General features: G+C 38.0%; 3 protein-coding genes and 1 long non-coding RNA gene across 5 annotated transcripts; 1 reads left to right on the top strand and 3 right to left on the bottom strand.

The window, feature by feature from the left end:
* Positions 1 to 4342: 4342 nt before the first annotated feature.
* On the bottom strand, positions 4343 to 6742 carry LOC103869403 (uncharacterized protein At3g43530-like). The gene is made up of 3 exons (XM_033290912.1): positions 6665 to 6742; positions 6429 to 6590; positions 4343 to 6354 (listed from the first exon to the last, which is right to left on the bottom strand). The coding sequence occupies exons 1-3, from the start codon at positions 6728 to 6730 to the stop codon at positions 4651 to 4653; spliced, it is 1932 nt and encodes a 643-aa protein (XP_033146803.1). The 5' UTR covers positions 6731 to 6742; the 3' UTR covers positions 4343 to 4650.
* Positions 6743 to 7004: 262 nt separating this feature from the next.
* LOC117133882 (uncharacterized protein At3g43530-like) lies at positions 7005 to 8614 on the bottom strand. Its single transcript, XM_033290913.1, has 3 exons — positions 8188 to 8614; positions 7952 to 8113; positions 7005 to 7877 (listed from the first exon to the last, which is right to left on the bottom strand). The coding sequence occupies exons 1-3, from the start codon at positions 8251 to 8253 to the stop codon at positions 7029 to 7031; spliced, it is 1077 nt and encodes a 358-aa protein (XP_033146804.1). The 5' UTR covers positions 8254 to 8614; the 3' UTR covers positions 7005 to 7028.
* Positions 8552 to 11519, bottom strand: LOC103844085 (uncharacterized protein At3g43530-like). The gene is made up of 5 exons (XM_009120859.3): positions 11073 to 11519; positions 10524 to 10770; positions 9711 to 10403; positions 9475 to 9636; positions 8552 to 9400 (listed from the first exon to the last, which is right to left on the bottom strand). The coding sequence occupies exons 2-5, from the start codon at positions 10761 to 10763 to the stop codon at positions 8552 to 8554; spliced, it is 1944 nt and encodes a 647-aa protein (XP_009119107.3). The 5' UTR covers positions 10764 to 10770; positions 11073 to 11519.
* Positions 11520 to 11529: 10 nt separating this feature from the next.
* On the top strand, positions 11530 to 14735 carry LOC117133886. Of its 2 annotated transcripts, XR_004457928.1 has the most exons (4): positions 11530 to 12099; positions 12283 to 12353; positions 12457 to 12582; positions 13798 to 14735. It is a non-coding gene; the product is annotated as an uncharacterized LOC117133886 (long non-coding RNA). The 2 variants fall into 2 exon arrangements; XR_004457927.1 differs by having other exon boundaries at positions 12457 to 14582.

Below are 14735 nucleotides of genomic sequence, written 5' to 3'. Positions count from 1 at the left end.
ATGGGAGATTAACTCCATATACCCCATACCCCCTTAAATGAATTCTTACTGCCCCTTCTCTATTCTTCCTACCCTTTTATCCTTGCACTCCCCAAACTAGCCTTTCATTTATTCTCCAATTAAATAAACCAACCATAATTCAACAACCTACATGGCCCACAAAACAACCTTAACCAATCAGATTTCTCCTGACCCACATGTCTCCTTCTTCATCGTACAAGCTTCTTCCTCTCATCCTCCATTAGCGTTTTTTGAAGCTCAAAAAATAGGCAATTCAGGTTCGTTTTCGATGATTTTTTTTGTGATATTACATTTAAAAATCGTGTATATGATGGGTAACGTTAAAAAAGTAAGATTTGATGAAAATTTGAGAGATTAAAAACGATTTCAAAAACTGTGTTTAGGGCTATCGGGTATTTTTAACGTCCGTTTTGGATGAATTTTTTTGCTGAAATGTTATTAAAACAAGTGTATATCTCGGCTAGTGTAAAAAAAAGAAGATCCAGTGAAAATTATGAGAGATTTAAAAAGATTTTGAAAACTGTGTTTATAGATTTTGGGTATTTTTATGTGTGTTTCGATGATTTTCTGTGTGTAATTTCATTTAAGATGAATTATACATCATGGTTGATGTAAAATACTAACAATAGGGTCCTAAAAGCGAATTAGTTAGTTCAAGGATAAGTTCTGGGTATTACTGGTATAACTAGTTTTACTAAAGAAAAAAGGTTTACTGGAAATACTAGGATTACTATATTGATATTTCTTACTGTGATTTCTAGTATTACTATGTATAGTACTGAATTAAATTAGTATTAGTAAGAGAAGATTGTACGGTGTGATAATTAATTCTAAACATCTTAATAATGAGAATTCTAATGATATTCTATTTTATTTCAGGAAAATGCAAAATCCGAATTGCACAATCATTTGTTTTGATTATGGGGGATATTATATGAAAGATGGGGCTGAAATAAAATGGATCTCAGGAGGTGGTGAAGGAGAAGATGAAATCCACACGATTGTGTTGAGGAAATCAATGGAAGATATCACTTACTATGCTTTGGTTGAGCGTATTTGCAGAAAGATAAGGGTAGATGAATCTAAGGTGCAAGTGAAGATTAGTTACTTTCCAATGGTATTGTATTCGTACAAGCCATCATACATCTGGAATGATGAAGACGTTTTTGGTTATCTACTGCAAGTAAATCATGAGAAGTGTAGAAGTGTTCTACATGTGGAGTTCATCAATGAAGAAGTGCAACTTTCAGAAGAGGATGATGAAACTGATAGCTATGTCGGTCTATCTGATAGAGAGGCTACAGAGGCTGGTGATGAGGATGGTACTGAGAATGATGAAACTGATGTCTATATCGGTCTATCTGATAGAGAGGCTATAGAGGCTGGTGATGAAGATGGTAATGGTGGTGTGCTCACTTTTCACGAAGACATTGAGATGCATGATGGTGTCAATCAGAGACGGGATGATGGTATGGATTTGGTTATAGGTCAAGAATTTATAACCAAGGAGGCAGCAAAAGTTCTTATTCAAGCAGCGTCGTATCAGAAATCTTTTGAATTTGATATAATTAAGTCAGATACTAAGAGATTTGTGGTTAAATGTCGAGGAGCCAAAGATGGGTGCAATTGGTTTGTGCGAGTTGCAATGTTAAAGACGTCAAATATTTGGACGGTTAGAAGTTTCATCAAGCAGCATACATGTTCTGTCGTTACAAGAACACTACCTGATAGAGAGGTTGGTGATGAAGATGGTACTGAGAATGATGCAACTGGTAATGAAGGTACTGGTGGTGTGCTCACTTTTCACGGAGAGATTGAGATGGGTGAGAATGTCACGGAAAGAGATGAGCAAGTGTTTGAAGATACAGAAGTAAGACCAGTAGTTGTCTATCAGCCACGGGATGATGGTACAGGTTTGGTTTTAGGTCAAGAATTTAGAACCAAGGAGGAAGCAAAAGTCCATATTCAGACGGCTTCACATAAGAAATGTTTTGAGTTTGATATAACTAAGTCGGATACTCAGAGATTTGTCGTTAAATGCCGAGGAGCCAAAGACGGTTGCAAGTGGTTTGTGCGAGTTGCAAAGTTAAAGAATACAGATCTTTGGACGGTTAGAAGTTACATCAAGCATCATACATGTTCTGTTGTTACTACAAGAACACTGCCTAATAGAAGGAAAGGCACATCACAAATCGTTGCATCTGTTTTGGCTCAAGATTATCCTGGTACATTTGACACACCAGTTCCCAAAGTTCTGATCGATTTGGTTCATCGAAAGGTTGGTGTGCATGTTTCATACACCTCAGCATGGAGAGGAAAAAGAGAAGCTGCTAATGAAGTGCGAGGAAGTCCAGAAGAGAGTTTTACTTTATTATACTGTTATATGCACATGCTGGAGCAGACAAATATTGGCACAAGAACTCGTGTGGTAGTGGATGAGGCCAACAAATTTAAGTATCTGTTTTTTGCCCTGGGAGTTAGCATAGAAGGGTTCAGTGCGATGAGGAAAGTCCTCATTGTGGATGGAACACACCTGAAGAATGTTTATGGTGGAGTTCTCCTTGTTGCGACTGCTCAGGATCCTGATCATCACCACTACCCAATTGCGTTTGGTGTAGCAGATGGTGAGAATGATGAAAGCTGGATATGGTTTATGGAACAGTTGAAATCAGTGATATCTGATGTCCCGGGATTGGTATTTCTTTCAGATAGAAACAAAAGCTTGATCAAGTCAGTACGTCTAGTGTTCCCTGAGGCCGAACATGGGTATTGTATATGGCATTTGTCTCAGAATGTTAAAGCCCATGTCCATAACAACAAAGATACTTGTGCAAGCAAGTTTAGAGACTGCGCACACGCTTATACGGAGGCTGAGTTCAAGTACCAATATCATGCTTTTCGCCGGAGGTATCCTAGTGCAGCAGCGTATCTTGACAAAAGTGTTGAAGAGAAGAAGTGGGCTAGATGTTACTTCAGAGGAGATAGGTACAATGTTGACACCACGAATTCAGTAGAATCTTTTAATGGTGTTATCAAGGAAGCGAGAAAGTATACCTTACTACCAATGTTTGATGTTATCATTGCGAAAATGTCTGAATGGTTTAACAACCATAGGAAGGAGGCAGCTGAAATACCATACACACTGAAGCTTGTGCCTATTTTGGAAACCGAAATGTCTAAAAGATGTATTGATGCGGGATTTCTTACAATTGACGAACTAAACAGCTTCCATCTTGAGTACAGTGTGCATGGTACTGACGGCAAGGTTTATACTGTTGACATGGCTAGGAATACTTGCAGTTGTGAGCAATTTGATAAAGACAAATACCCTTGTGTGCATGCAGTGGCTGCTGCCACATTCATGTCTAAGGCAGCGGGAAGGGAACTTCATCTATCTGAGTATTGTTCAAAATACTATTGGGTGGAGCAATGGGCTTTGGCTTATCACAGGACCATATATCCTGTTCCTCATATGTCTGATTGGGTTATACCAGAAGATGTTAAAGCAAAGAAAATACTTCCTCCAGATTATGACAAGAAGAAAGGAAAACCACAACAAACAAGATTTCCATCAGTAGGAGAATCCCGTGGAAGAGGCAAAAGAGGCAGAGGGGGAGCTAGAGGAGCCAGAGGCAGAGGCAGAGCCAGAGGAGAAGGTATGGCATCGTATTTTGAATGTGGGAGTGGTTCAGGTACTACCTAGGGTTTACTGAAGATTACTAGGTTTATTATGTGCAATTTGTACTACTAGAGATTTCTGGTATTATTATGTGAAATTTGGATTACTGTGTTTGACTTGTATTATTATGCGCAATTTGGATTACTAAGTTTTACTGGTATTATTATGTGCAATTCGAAACCAATATATATCACTAGGTTATGTGTAATTTAGAATATCATTATATGATTATTTTAAATTCGTAGGCTACGTATGTGATAAATATATAGATTAGACTATTTTTGTTAATTATTTTCAATATTTTAAGAAAATCTTAACGGTTTCCCCAAAAACTTCCTTAACTTTCATTGTTAGTATGTGAATGGTAGAGAATATAGTAAGGAGAATTTAACAAAATACATATTTCTGGTATATTGTTTATGTAAATATCTTCTATGACGATAATAATAGGGAAATGACTTTGGTTCTACTACCAAACATTTATCTCGGAGATGGTTTTACTAGAAAAACGTAAAAATTGCAATAGTCTTACTATGTGTATGGTAGTATTACTACCACCTTGAGGATTACCATAGGTATTACTAAGTGTTAAAAATAATATTTTGATATTTATGACGGCTGCACGTTTTACATGTGAAATGCATTTTTTAATTCTTTTTTAAATAATATTTTTTTTTCATTTTTAGTATTTTACATGTGTTTACTAGTTTTTGGTATATCTTTTTCTCTTTTTTTTGTGCTTTTGAGGCGTAAGAAACCTAGTAATTCTAGTTATCTATCTTACTCGTTTTTGGACATAGTAACACTTGTAAATCTAGTTTTCCATACCTGTTTCAAACATCCAAATTATGCAGTTCAAACATTCTACTACCAAGTTTCAAACATCCAAAATACTTAACATCCCAAATACATAAAAGCCAAAATACTTATCATCCCAAATACATAAAAGCCTAAGGCTTTGTTTTACGCTTCTTCCCCTCCGTGAAAGGAGTCTGCACCCACTGTTTCCTCTTTGGTCTGCCACTCTTCTTAGGTGCAGCAACAACGACATTCTCCTTGCACCTATGCATGATCCAAGGACTCGGTGCTTCCTTGTAAACGACCATGATCCACCTTTGCTTTTCTTCCTCACTGTATTCCTCAACAACTTCCTCAGCATGTTCCTTCACAACCTCTTCCTTTTTTTTCTCTTCATCCGCAACTTTCTCCCTGCTTTTTTCCTCTGTTTCCACAGCCTCTTTCTTTTGTTTCTCTTCTTCCACAACTTTCTCACCTTTTCCAGGTTCATCCTCCATACGCCTAATTATTGGTCTCCTCGCAGCCATTGCCTTAGTCCTACCACGTGGCGGTGTTGGAGTTCCCTCTGACTGACTCCCACGTGGTGGTGTTGGAGTTTCACCGGTTCTGTTTGTCTCAACCCGAGGCTCAGTGTTATCAACTTTGGGAGTTCCCTCTGACTGACTCCCATGTGGTGGTGTTGGAGTTTCACCGGTTCTGTTCGTCTCAACCCGAGGCTCAACCCGAGGCTCATTGTCATCATCTTTGGGAGTTCTCTCTGTCTGATTCCCACGTGGTGGTGTCGGAGTTCCTTTTTCTATCTCTGTCTCCCGTGCTTCTGATTCCACCTCCTCAGTCTCATTTTTCTCCTTTTCTTTCTCCCTGGTTTCAGACTCTTTCCCTTCAACTTCTTCTTCTTCATCCTCCTTCCCTTCAACTTCTTCTTCTTGATCCTCTTTCCCTCCAACCTCTACTTGATCATCTTCTCCTTCAGCCTCAGATTCCACCACTTTTTCTTCATCTTTCTCATCATTGTTCTCATCCTTTTCCTCACTGGTTTCAGCTTCTTTCTCTTCACTTTCTTCTTCATCATGTTTCCCTCCAATCTTTTCCTCATTCGCAATTTCCTTCCACAATTTAGCAGCTTGTCTTCTACTTCTCTCCTTCATTTGCTTCAACTCTTCACTTTCACTCTCACTGTCTTCTTCCTCATCAGCCTCACTATTTTCCTTCTCTTTCTCACCCTCTTGCTGAGCATTGTCATCAGCCTCTTTCTCACCCTCTTCCTCAGTATTCTCGATGTTATCCTTTTCTTTTCCAGCCTCGTGCTCAGCATTAGCTTTCTCCTTCTCAGAACAAGCTTTGTCCTTCTCTTCATATGTATCATTGTCCCACTGTCGAAAATCCATGTCTTCACCATGACTCGGCTCCACTTTACTCTCAATAGAAGTTAGCCTATCTTCTATTTTCTTAGCCCTTCTTCTCAAAAGCCGCTGGTTCTTTTCAAGAACACTCATCCTTGAGCTTTGAGCCTCTAACATTGTCTCCACCGTGACGTGAAGTCCAACAAATCTTTCTCCCATGAACTCCAAAATCCTCTCTTCCAGACCTTGCAACCTCGAATCTAATCCAGAATTAGAGGATGATCCTTCTGCAAACGTCACCTTCTCTTTGTCTTTCTTTTTTGGCAACACTCCTCGTGCAGCTTGATCCAACTCATATAGCTCTTCCCACCAAATATTCTTCTGCTTCACATTTAACCAGTAGTTCCAAGTATCACTTGGGCTGCCCTGACGGTCATACTCTCGCTCCTCATCAATGATACGAGCCAGCATAATTTGCTCACCAATAGTTGGAACTAAGACACTGTTGATAACCTGAAAATAAAACAAATGTTAGCTCAAATGAGTTTTTTGTTCTACTAGCTTCTACTATACATATATACATGTACCTTTGTTTCTCCAACAGCAGCATATATGTCTTCCAAAGGATAACCCCTAAGACTGGACTTTGTAAACCGGCTCTTACACATCCTTGGACATTCTTCACTGGCGTCCTCTGAATAGATTCTAAACGTCTTCCCCAGATCCGGAATACACTCAAAAGCCAGAACCTAGAAAATCCATTGTCACAGTGTCAAATTTGAATTATAAAACAATTAAATTTTTTCTAAACTATATGCTTTACCTCTAAAGGGATGATGAAACCAGGAAAGGCGCATGCCTCTTTCACTTCACCCTTCAGATGGTTCATCACGTGCTTAACCCCTAAGACTGGACTTTGTAAACCGGCTCTTACACATCCTTGGACATTCTTCACTGGCGTCCTCTGAATAGATTCTAAACGTCTTCCCCAGATCCGGAATACACTCAAAAGCCAGAACCTAGAAAATCCATTGTCACAGTGTCAAATTTGAATTATAAAACAATTAAAATTTTTCTAAACTATATGCTTTACCTCTAAAGGGATGATGAAACCAGGAAAGGCGCATGCCTCTTTCACTTCACCCTTCAGATGGTTCATCACGTGCTTAATCTCCTTTATTGCATCCTCAAACGTTAGACGACCCCAGGGAAATGATCTGCAAGCATCTAAATCGTCCATCATCCTTAATATGTTTCCCTCCAATCTTTTCCTCATTCGCAATTTCCTTCCACAATTTAGCAGCTTGTCTTCTACTTCTCTCCTTCATTTGCTTCAACTCTTCACTTTCACTCTCACTGTCTTCTTCCTCATCAGCCTCACTATTTTCCTTCTCTTTCTCACCCTCTTGCTGAGCATTGTCATCAGCCTCTTTCTCACCCTCTTCCTCAGTATTCTCGATGTTATCCTTTTCTTTTCCAGCCTCGTGCTCAGCATTAGCTTTCTCCTTCTCAGAACAAGCTTTGTCCTTCTCTTCATATGTATCATTGTCCCACTGTCGAAAATCCATGTCTTCACCATGACTCGGCTCCACTTTACTCTCAATAGAAGTTAGCCTGTCTTCTATTTTCTTAGCCCTTCTTCTCAAAAGCCGCTGGTTCTTTTCAAGAACACTCATCCTTGAGCTTTGAGCCTCTAACATTGTCTCCACCGTGACGTGAAGTCCAACAAATCTTTCTCCCATGAACTCCAAAATCCTCTCTTCCAGACCTTGCAACCTCGAATCTAATCCAGAATTAGAGGATGATCCTTCTGCAAACGTCACCTTCTCTTTGTCTTTCTTTTTTGGCAACACTCCTCGTGCAGCTTGATCCAACTCATATAGCTCTTCCCACCAAATATTCTTCTGCTTCACATTTAACCAGTAGTTCCAAGTATCACTTGGGCTGCCCTGACGGTCATACTCTCGCTCCTCATCAATGATACGAGCCAGCATAATTTGCTCACCAATAGTTGGAACTAAGACACTGTTGATAACCTGAAAATAAAACAAATGTTAGCTCAAATGAGTTTTTTGTTCTACTAGCTTCTACTATACATATATACATGTACCTTTGTTTCTCCAACAGCAGCATATATGTCTTCCAAAGGATAACCCCTAAGACTGGACTTTGTAAACCGGCTCTTACACATCCTTGGACATTCTTCACTGGCGTCCTCTGAATAGATTCTAAACGTCTTCCCCAGATCCGGAATACACTCAAAAGCCAGAACCTAGAAAATCCATTGTCACAGTGTCAAATTTGAATTATAAAACAATTAAATTTTTTCTAAACTATATGCTTTACCTCTAAAGGGATGATGAAACCAGGAAAGGCGCATGCCTCTTTCACTTCACCCTTCAGATGGTTCATCACGTGCTTAACCCCTAAGACTGGACTTTGTAAACCGGCTCTTACACATCCTTGGACATTCTTCACTGGCGTCCTCTGAATAGATTCTAAACGTCTTCCCCAGATCCGGAATACACTCAAAAGCCAGAACCTAGAAAATCCATTGTCACAGTGTCAAATTTGAATTATAAAACAATTAAAATTTTTCTAAACTATATGCTTTACCTCTAAAGGGATGATGAAACCAGGAAAGGCGCATGCCTCTTTCACTTCACCCTTCAGATGGTTCATCACGTGCTTAATCTCCTTTATTGCATCCTCAAACGTTAGACGACCCCAGGGAAATGATCTGCAAGCATCTAAATCGTCCATCATCCTTAATATGTTTCCCTCCAATCTTTTCCTCATTCGCAATTTCCTTCCACAATTTAGCAGCTTGTCTTCTACTTCTCTCCTTCATTTGCTTCAACTCTTCACTTTCACTCTCACTGTCTTCTTCCTCATCAGCCTCACTATTTTCCTTCTCTTTCTCACCCTCTTGCTGAGCATTGTCATCAGCCTCTTTCTCACCCTCTTCCTCAGTATTCTCGATGTTATCCTTTTCTTTTCCAGCCTCGTGCTCAGCATTAGCTTTCTCCTTCTCAGAACAAGCTTTGTCCTTCTCTTCATATGTATCATTGTCCCACTGTCGAAAATCCATGTCTTCACCATGACTCGGCTCCACTTTACTCTCAATAGAAGTTAGCCTGTCTTCTATTTTCTTAGCCCTTCTTCTCAAAAGCCGCTGGTTCTTTTCAAGAACACTCATCCTTGAGCTTTGAGCCTCTAACATTGTCTCCACCGTGACGTGAAGTCCAACAAATCTTTCTCCCATGAACTCCAAAATCCTCTCTTCCAGACCTTGCAACCTCGAATCTAATCCAGAATTAGAGGATGATCCTTCTGCAAACGTCACCTTCTCTTTGTCTTTCTTTTTTGGCAACACTCCTCGTGCAGCTTGATCCAACTCATATAGCTCTTCCCACCAAATATTCTTCTGCTTCACATTTAACCAGTAGTTCCAAGTATCACTTGGGCTGCCCTGACGGTCATACTCTCGCTCCTCATCAATGATACGAGCCAGCATAATTTGCTCACCAATAGTTGGAACTAAGACACTGTTGATAACCTGAAAATAAAACAAATGTTAGCTCAAATGAGTTTTTTGTTCTACTAGCTTCTACTATACATATATACATGTACCTTTGTTTCTCCAACAGCAGCATATATGTCTTCCAAAGGATAACCCCTAAGACTGGACTTTGTAAACCGGCTCTTACACATCCTTGGACATTCTTCACTGGCGTCCTCTGAATAGATTCTAAACGTCTTCCCCAGATCCGGAATACACTCAAAAGCCAGAACCTAGAAAATCCATTGTCACAGTGTCAAATTTGAATTATAAAACAATTAAAATTTTTCTAAACTATATGCTTTACCTCTAAAGGGATGATGAAACCAGGAAAGGCGCATGCCTCTTTCACTTCACCCTTCAGATGGTTCATCACGTGCTTAATCTCCTTTATTGCATCCTCAAACGTTAGACGACCCCAGGGAAATGATCTGCAAGCATCTAAATCGTCCATCATCCTTAATATGAAGTCGTCTAAATTTCCAGCATCCTTCGGCTTTCCTCTGATAACCCGACCAAGAAAAAACAAGACTGTCATCTTCAATCTATCTGGACACGGCGGCATAGACAACATCTTCTGCTTCACATCAGTGATGGTGATCTTCTTTCTGTCATGGAAGTAATAATCCACAAACTTATAACCTCCCAACTTCTCATAGTTTGGTGGATAATCACCGCAGTCTAACCCAGAGATGAGGGCATGTTCCCTCATAGAATAGCGGATGGGTACACCATTAACCGCAAACCATGCAACATCATCTTCTGGAGTACAAATGGTGCGCAGTTGTAACATCCACATCCCCTGAAGCTTCAGGTTATCTTCGTCTGGCATGTGGAAGAAATGTCGAAACTGAGGATGGCTTGTGAACCACGCAGCCTCAGGCTTATCCCTGATGAGCTTTACTGTCCTGGTCACGAAGCACTTAGTTTGTATCTTCGAACTCTGGGGGAACTCGCTGCTTTTGAAGTAGAACTCAAGGGGTTGATTCGGTTGCATTTCCTGCAATCAAAATAAATTTATACATGTTAGTAATGCTAGTAATACAAAAAGTACTTGTATTACTGCTAATTACTACTCAGCATTTCTCACAAACAATAACAATGAATACAAAATATATACCTCTCTTTCAGACCCCTCACTATCGGACCCCTCTCTTTCGGACTCATCTGAGACTGAGAGCGATTCTACACTCGGTGCTCTCGCTGGCTCTCTCACTGGCCTACTCTTCTTACTCTTCTTACTGCTTTTCTTGCTCTTCTGAACTCTCGGTTCTGGTTTTTTTGCAGCCGAGTCCGGTTTCCTGACTCTAAGAGACTGACGACGACTTTCATTGGGGACTACCTTTTGATTTTTCTTCATAATTTTCCTGTACAAGACATTACAACACTCAATTACTCTAAATTCAAACCGCAAAACAACAACACAACATCAACTAAGTTTCCCCAATACAATTTTATTAACAAAAATTAAATACAATTTATAACTCAAATCGGAAACAATAGATTCTATGTAATATATACCTAAACAATAGATTTACCAAGTTCTTATCCAATTTCAAAACCAATATCTAAACATAAGACACATTCAAAGTTTTCCCCAAATTTGTTTTCAAATCTACATACAAATTCGACCAAATAACAACCAAATAAAGGGAAACTAATCACTTACCACAAGGAACAAAGATGGAGCCTCGATTTCGACAAAGGAGGATGAAGAAACGAAGCGGTCTCGACTTTAGGGTTTCAGACAAGAGAGACAAAGAGATAGTTGAGACACGAACCAACAAGGAAGAAGGAAGATGGATTTTCGATTTAGATAGAAAACAAACAAGGAAGAACGAAAATAGATACTCTAGGGTTTCAATCTCCGATTTTGCAATAGAGAGTGTCGCAAGAGGAGAGACAGACCCGATGATTGAAAATTTTGGAGAAGAGAATGTTGAGTGATACAAAACGACATCGTTTTGGTTTAGATGGGTCGGGTTTTAGGGTTTGTATTGTATGGGTCGGATCTTTCTGGTTGGATCTTGTAAATAACTAAATTAGTTTAGGGCAATCTGTCTTTAGCCACGTTTTCTATTTAAAAAAAAATGAAAAAGAAATTATATTATAATAAAGGGAAATGCATGCCAAGGAAAACCAATATAGCCTTTCAAAAAAAACATAAGAAAAAAAGTGCGACTAAGGAGGGGGTTTATTGATAGATGAATTTGGATAGAGTTGGTGAATTTTAACAGTTAGATAGATTTTAAAAGAAAAATTTACACTCACAGACACATTTTGACTTTACAATATCACAATAAGACACATTCCACTTGCAATACACATTCTACTTGTGTAATGTCCATGATACCCTCTTAACCAGCACCTCATTCTCGCTATCTTTTTACTTTTTTGTGCTTTAGTTTTTTTTTTTTTTTTAATTTGCTGATTTAAAGAAAACAAAGAAAGTCACTTTCCCAAATTCCCAGTTCACGAACCCTAATCTTATTTGTTAGATTTTCTATGGTTGCAATTCATTGTCATTTTCTCACCCTAATCCATTTCAGTCCCTCACTCCGTAAATCATTCGCGAATCAAAATCATTTTCTTCTCCACATTTATCTGTTTCGTAGCGGTAGTCTCTGAGCCACCGGCCCACCGTCGAACAAAGCCCCCACACCTGCTCCCGTGAGCAACAGATTTCTAAATGCAAGGTTAGTTAGTTTGCTTTTTTGGCTAATTTGGGAACCCTTTGTTAAAGCAATTTCAGTCAAGATTTGGATATGACAAAATCTCATATCTGGAGTGTTGTTCATTGGTTAAATCTCCATCTCTTTTCTTTGATTGTAATTGGTTAAATCTATAGTAACTGCCCAAAAAAATTGGAACTTTTTCAGATATTGTGGATGTGCTGGAGCTATCACAGCACCAAGATGTCTCGTGAAACTACACAAAGAAGAAAGTTTTGGTGAGTTTCGTGCTTCATTCAATACAACACCAATAGAATTTGATTCTAACAAGGCTTGTGAAATTCTTGTGTGTGTGTGTTTTGTCATGCAAACGAATGGAAGATTTTAATGAGAGCAAGAAAGAGTAAAGATAAGTTTACGCCGTGGAAGAAGTTAGATGGTAACGAGTTCGGTATACAAAACTCCATGAATCTACACGTATGGTTCCCAATAAGCTCAGGAAAAGAGGTACCTCTTAGTTTTTCCCAGGCTTTGACTTAGGCTTCTGGTTAGCTTATGTAGTGTGTCTAAACAATTTTTATTAGCGTACGTTAGAAAGCTTATGTTTTTTGTAATTGTTAGTCGAATATGGACCTGGCAAATCTCTTTAGATTGCTTTATCCAGTTTTTTTCTGTTTGATGGAGAAAGAAATATGATATCCATGTCCATAGTTTTTGTGTCCATGTCCATAATTATATTATAACTATATTATCCACAATAAGGTATCAATATGGTATGCATAAAGTACTTGTCCACAGATACTAAAAAATTATGTAAGATGATTAAGAATATAAAAACTTGTCCAAGAAAACACATCAATGAAACTTAGTTCATGAAACCTCATCCACGAAAATTTTAAAGAGATTTTCTATATTTTTTATCCATCCATGTCCACATCTTTTTATGTTCACGTATTTTTCTTACATGTTCACAATTTTGCATCCACACTTCTTATGTCCATACATTTTTTTATATAATTGTTGAAATATATAAAATATATATATGAAAATGGATGTTAAAATATAGAGAAAAACAAATTACAATTTATTGTAATAATTATACTTTCTTCAAATGTCTTAAACTCTGAGAAAAAAACAAATAAAAACATAAGAACTTTGCAAAAAGAACAAAGAAAAAATTGAGAAAAAATAAATAAAATAAAAAAATGCAGCCATCCTCTAGTTTCTCTGAACCAAACGTGAAGGGTACTGCTGTAAAACCACAAGGGGTGGAAGAGGACAATGTGTCCCTCAAGTGGAAAGTGCTTTATCTTGTAAAAAAAGAGAATAATGTGTCTGATGATGTAACGCACTCATTTTAAAACTTATGTGGATTGTAAAAATTTATATCACAAGGTTACATATGATATTTTTATTTCAGATTCCCGTAAGAACGTAGTGGTTCTTACCTAAAGCTTTAAACCTAGTTGAGTCACAATTCTGATAACGAAAGACAAAAAGAAATATAAAAAAAATTTGATTGATTCCGGACTGAACCTTATATAAGGCTAAAGAAAAAACGCAACATGTTACCTTTTCACACGCATCTGAGATTATTTTGGGAAAACTGCATGACAATATATATAATATCTTAGCCTAAGCTATGTTATGGATATAAACTTAATTTCCTAGTATGTTATGTATACGTTCTCAAATTTCCCTTTTATCTTCTTTATTTTTTAGACATGGCAGCATGCATTCACCGTCACCGGTCCAGCATTGTTATTCCTAACCACCAACAAAAACTTATTGGTTGAAATTCTCTTCTTGAATACGAATGTGAATCGGGAATCGTGACTTCGCCTTGCAGTCAATGTGGTGTCGTCTTACTCCCGCCTCTCAGTTTCATATCTCAGAAACCTCCTCCTTCTCTCACCGCACAAGATTTGGAACTCTGTCTTCTTCTCTCACCGCCGTGAACCCAACCGGTTTGCGTCCTGGATCTTGTACATCTTAGATAATAGATATTCACCTTTCCCTCTTTAATCTATCCAAAGTTAACTTGAGATGATATGTGAATAAAAATGAGCCACGGTTTATCTCTTACATCAATTAATTATTAATTTTTTGCAGGTTTCATCGTTTGTTTAAAAAGGTACCATTGTATTATTATGGAAAATATGGTTGTGATTGGTAACTCAGTGAAGTAAAAGAGACAGAGTAAAGTGGAGTAATAGAACGGAAAAGAAAATGTAAATCAGAGTAAATGATAACAAAAAGTTGTTGCACGGATTTCACTAGGCCTGGGCGTTCGGGTACCCGTTGGCATTCGGATCGGGTTTTTCGAGTTTTCGAATTTTCGGGTTTACGTTCCTAGGTTCCATACTAAAATTTTATTAGTACGGGTCGGATTCAGATAATAACACTTCAGATTCGGTTCAAAATTATATTGCGTCCTAAAACCCATAAAGTAATCATATACCGTACGGATTCGGGTTATATCGGTTCGGTTCGAATATAACCGAAGTGAAAAACAAAAACAATTAAAGAAAAACATAAAGAAAAACATCTAAATTAAATAAAAATTAATATATCATACATAAAATTGATAAAATAACAATAAAATGTTAAATCAAGCATGAAAACAACAATTATTTGTAAACAATATATATTTCTTTATA

This window comes from Brassica rapa, chromosome A05, assembly GCF_000309985.2.
Source record: "Brassica rapa cultivar Chiifu-401-42 chromosome A05, CAAS_Brap_v3.01, whole genome shotgun sequence".
Classification (NCBI taxonomy): Eukaryota; Viridiplantae; Streptophyta; class Magnoliopsida; order Brassicales; family Brassicaceae; genus Brassica; species Brassica rapa.
This window is presented reverse-complemented; position numbering and strand designations above follow the sequence as displayed.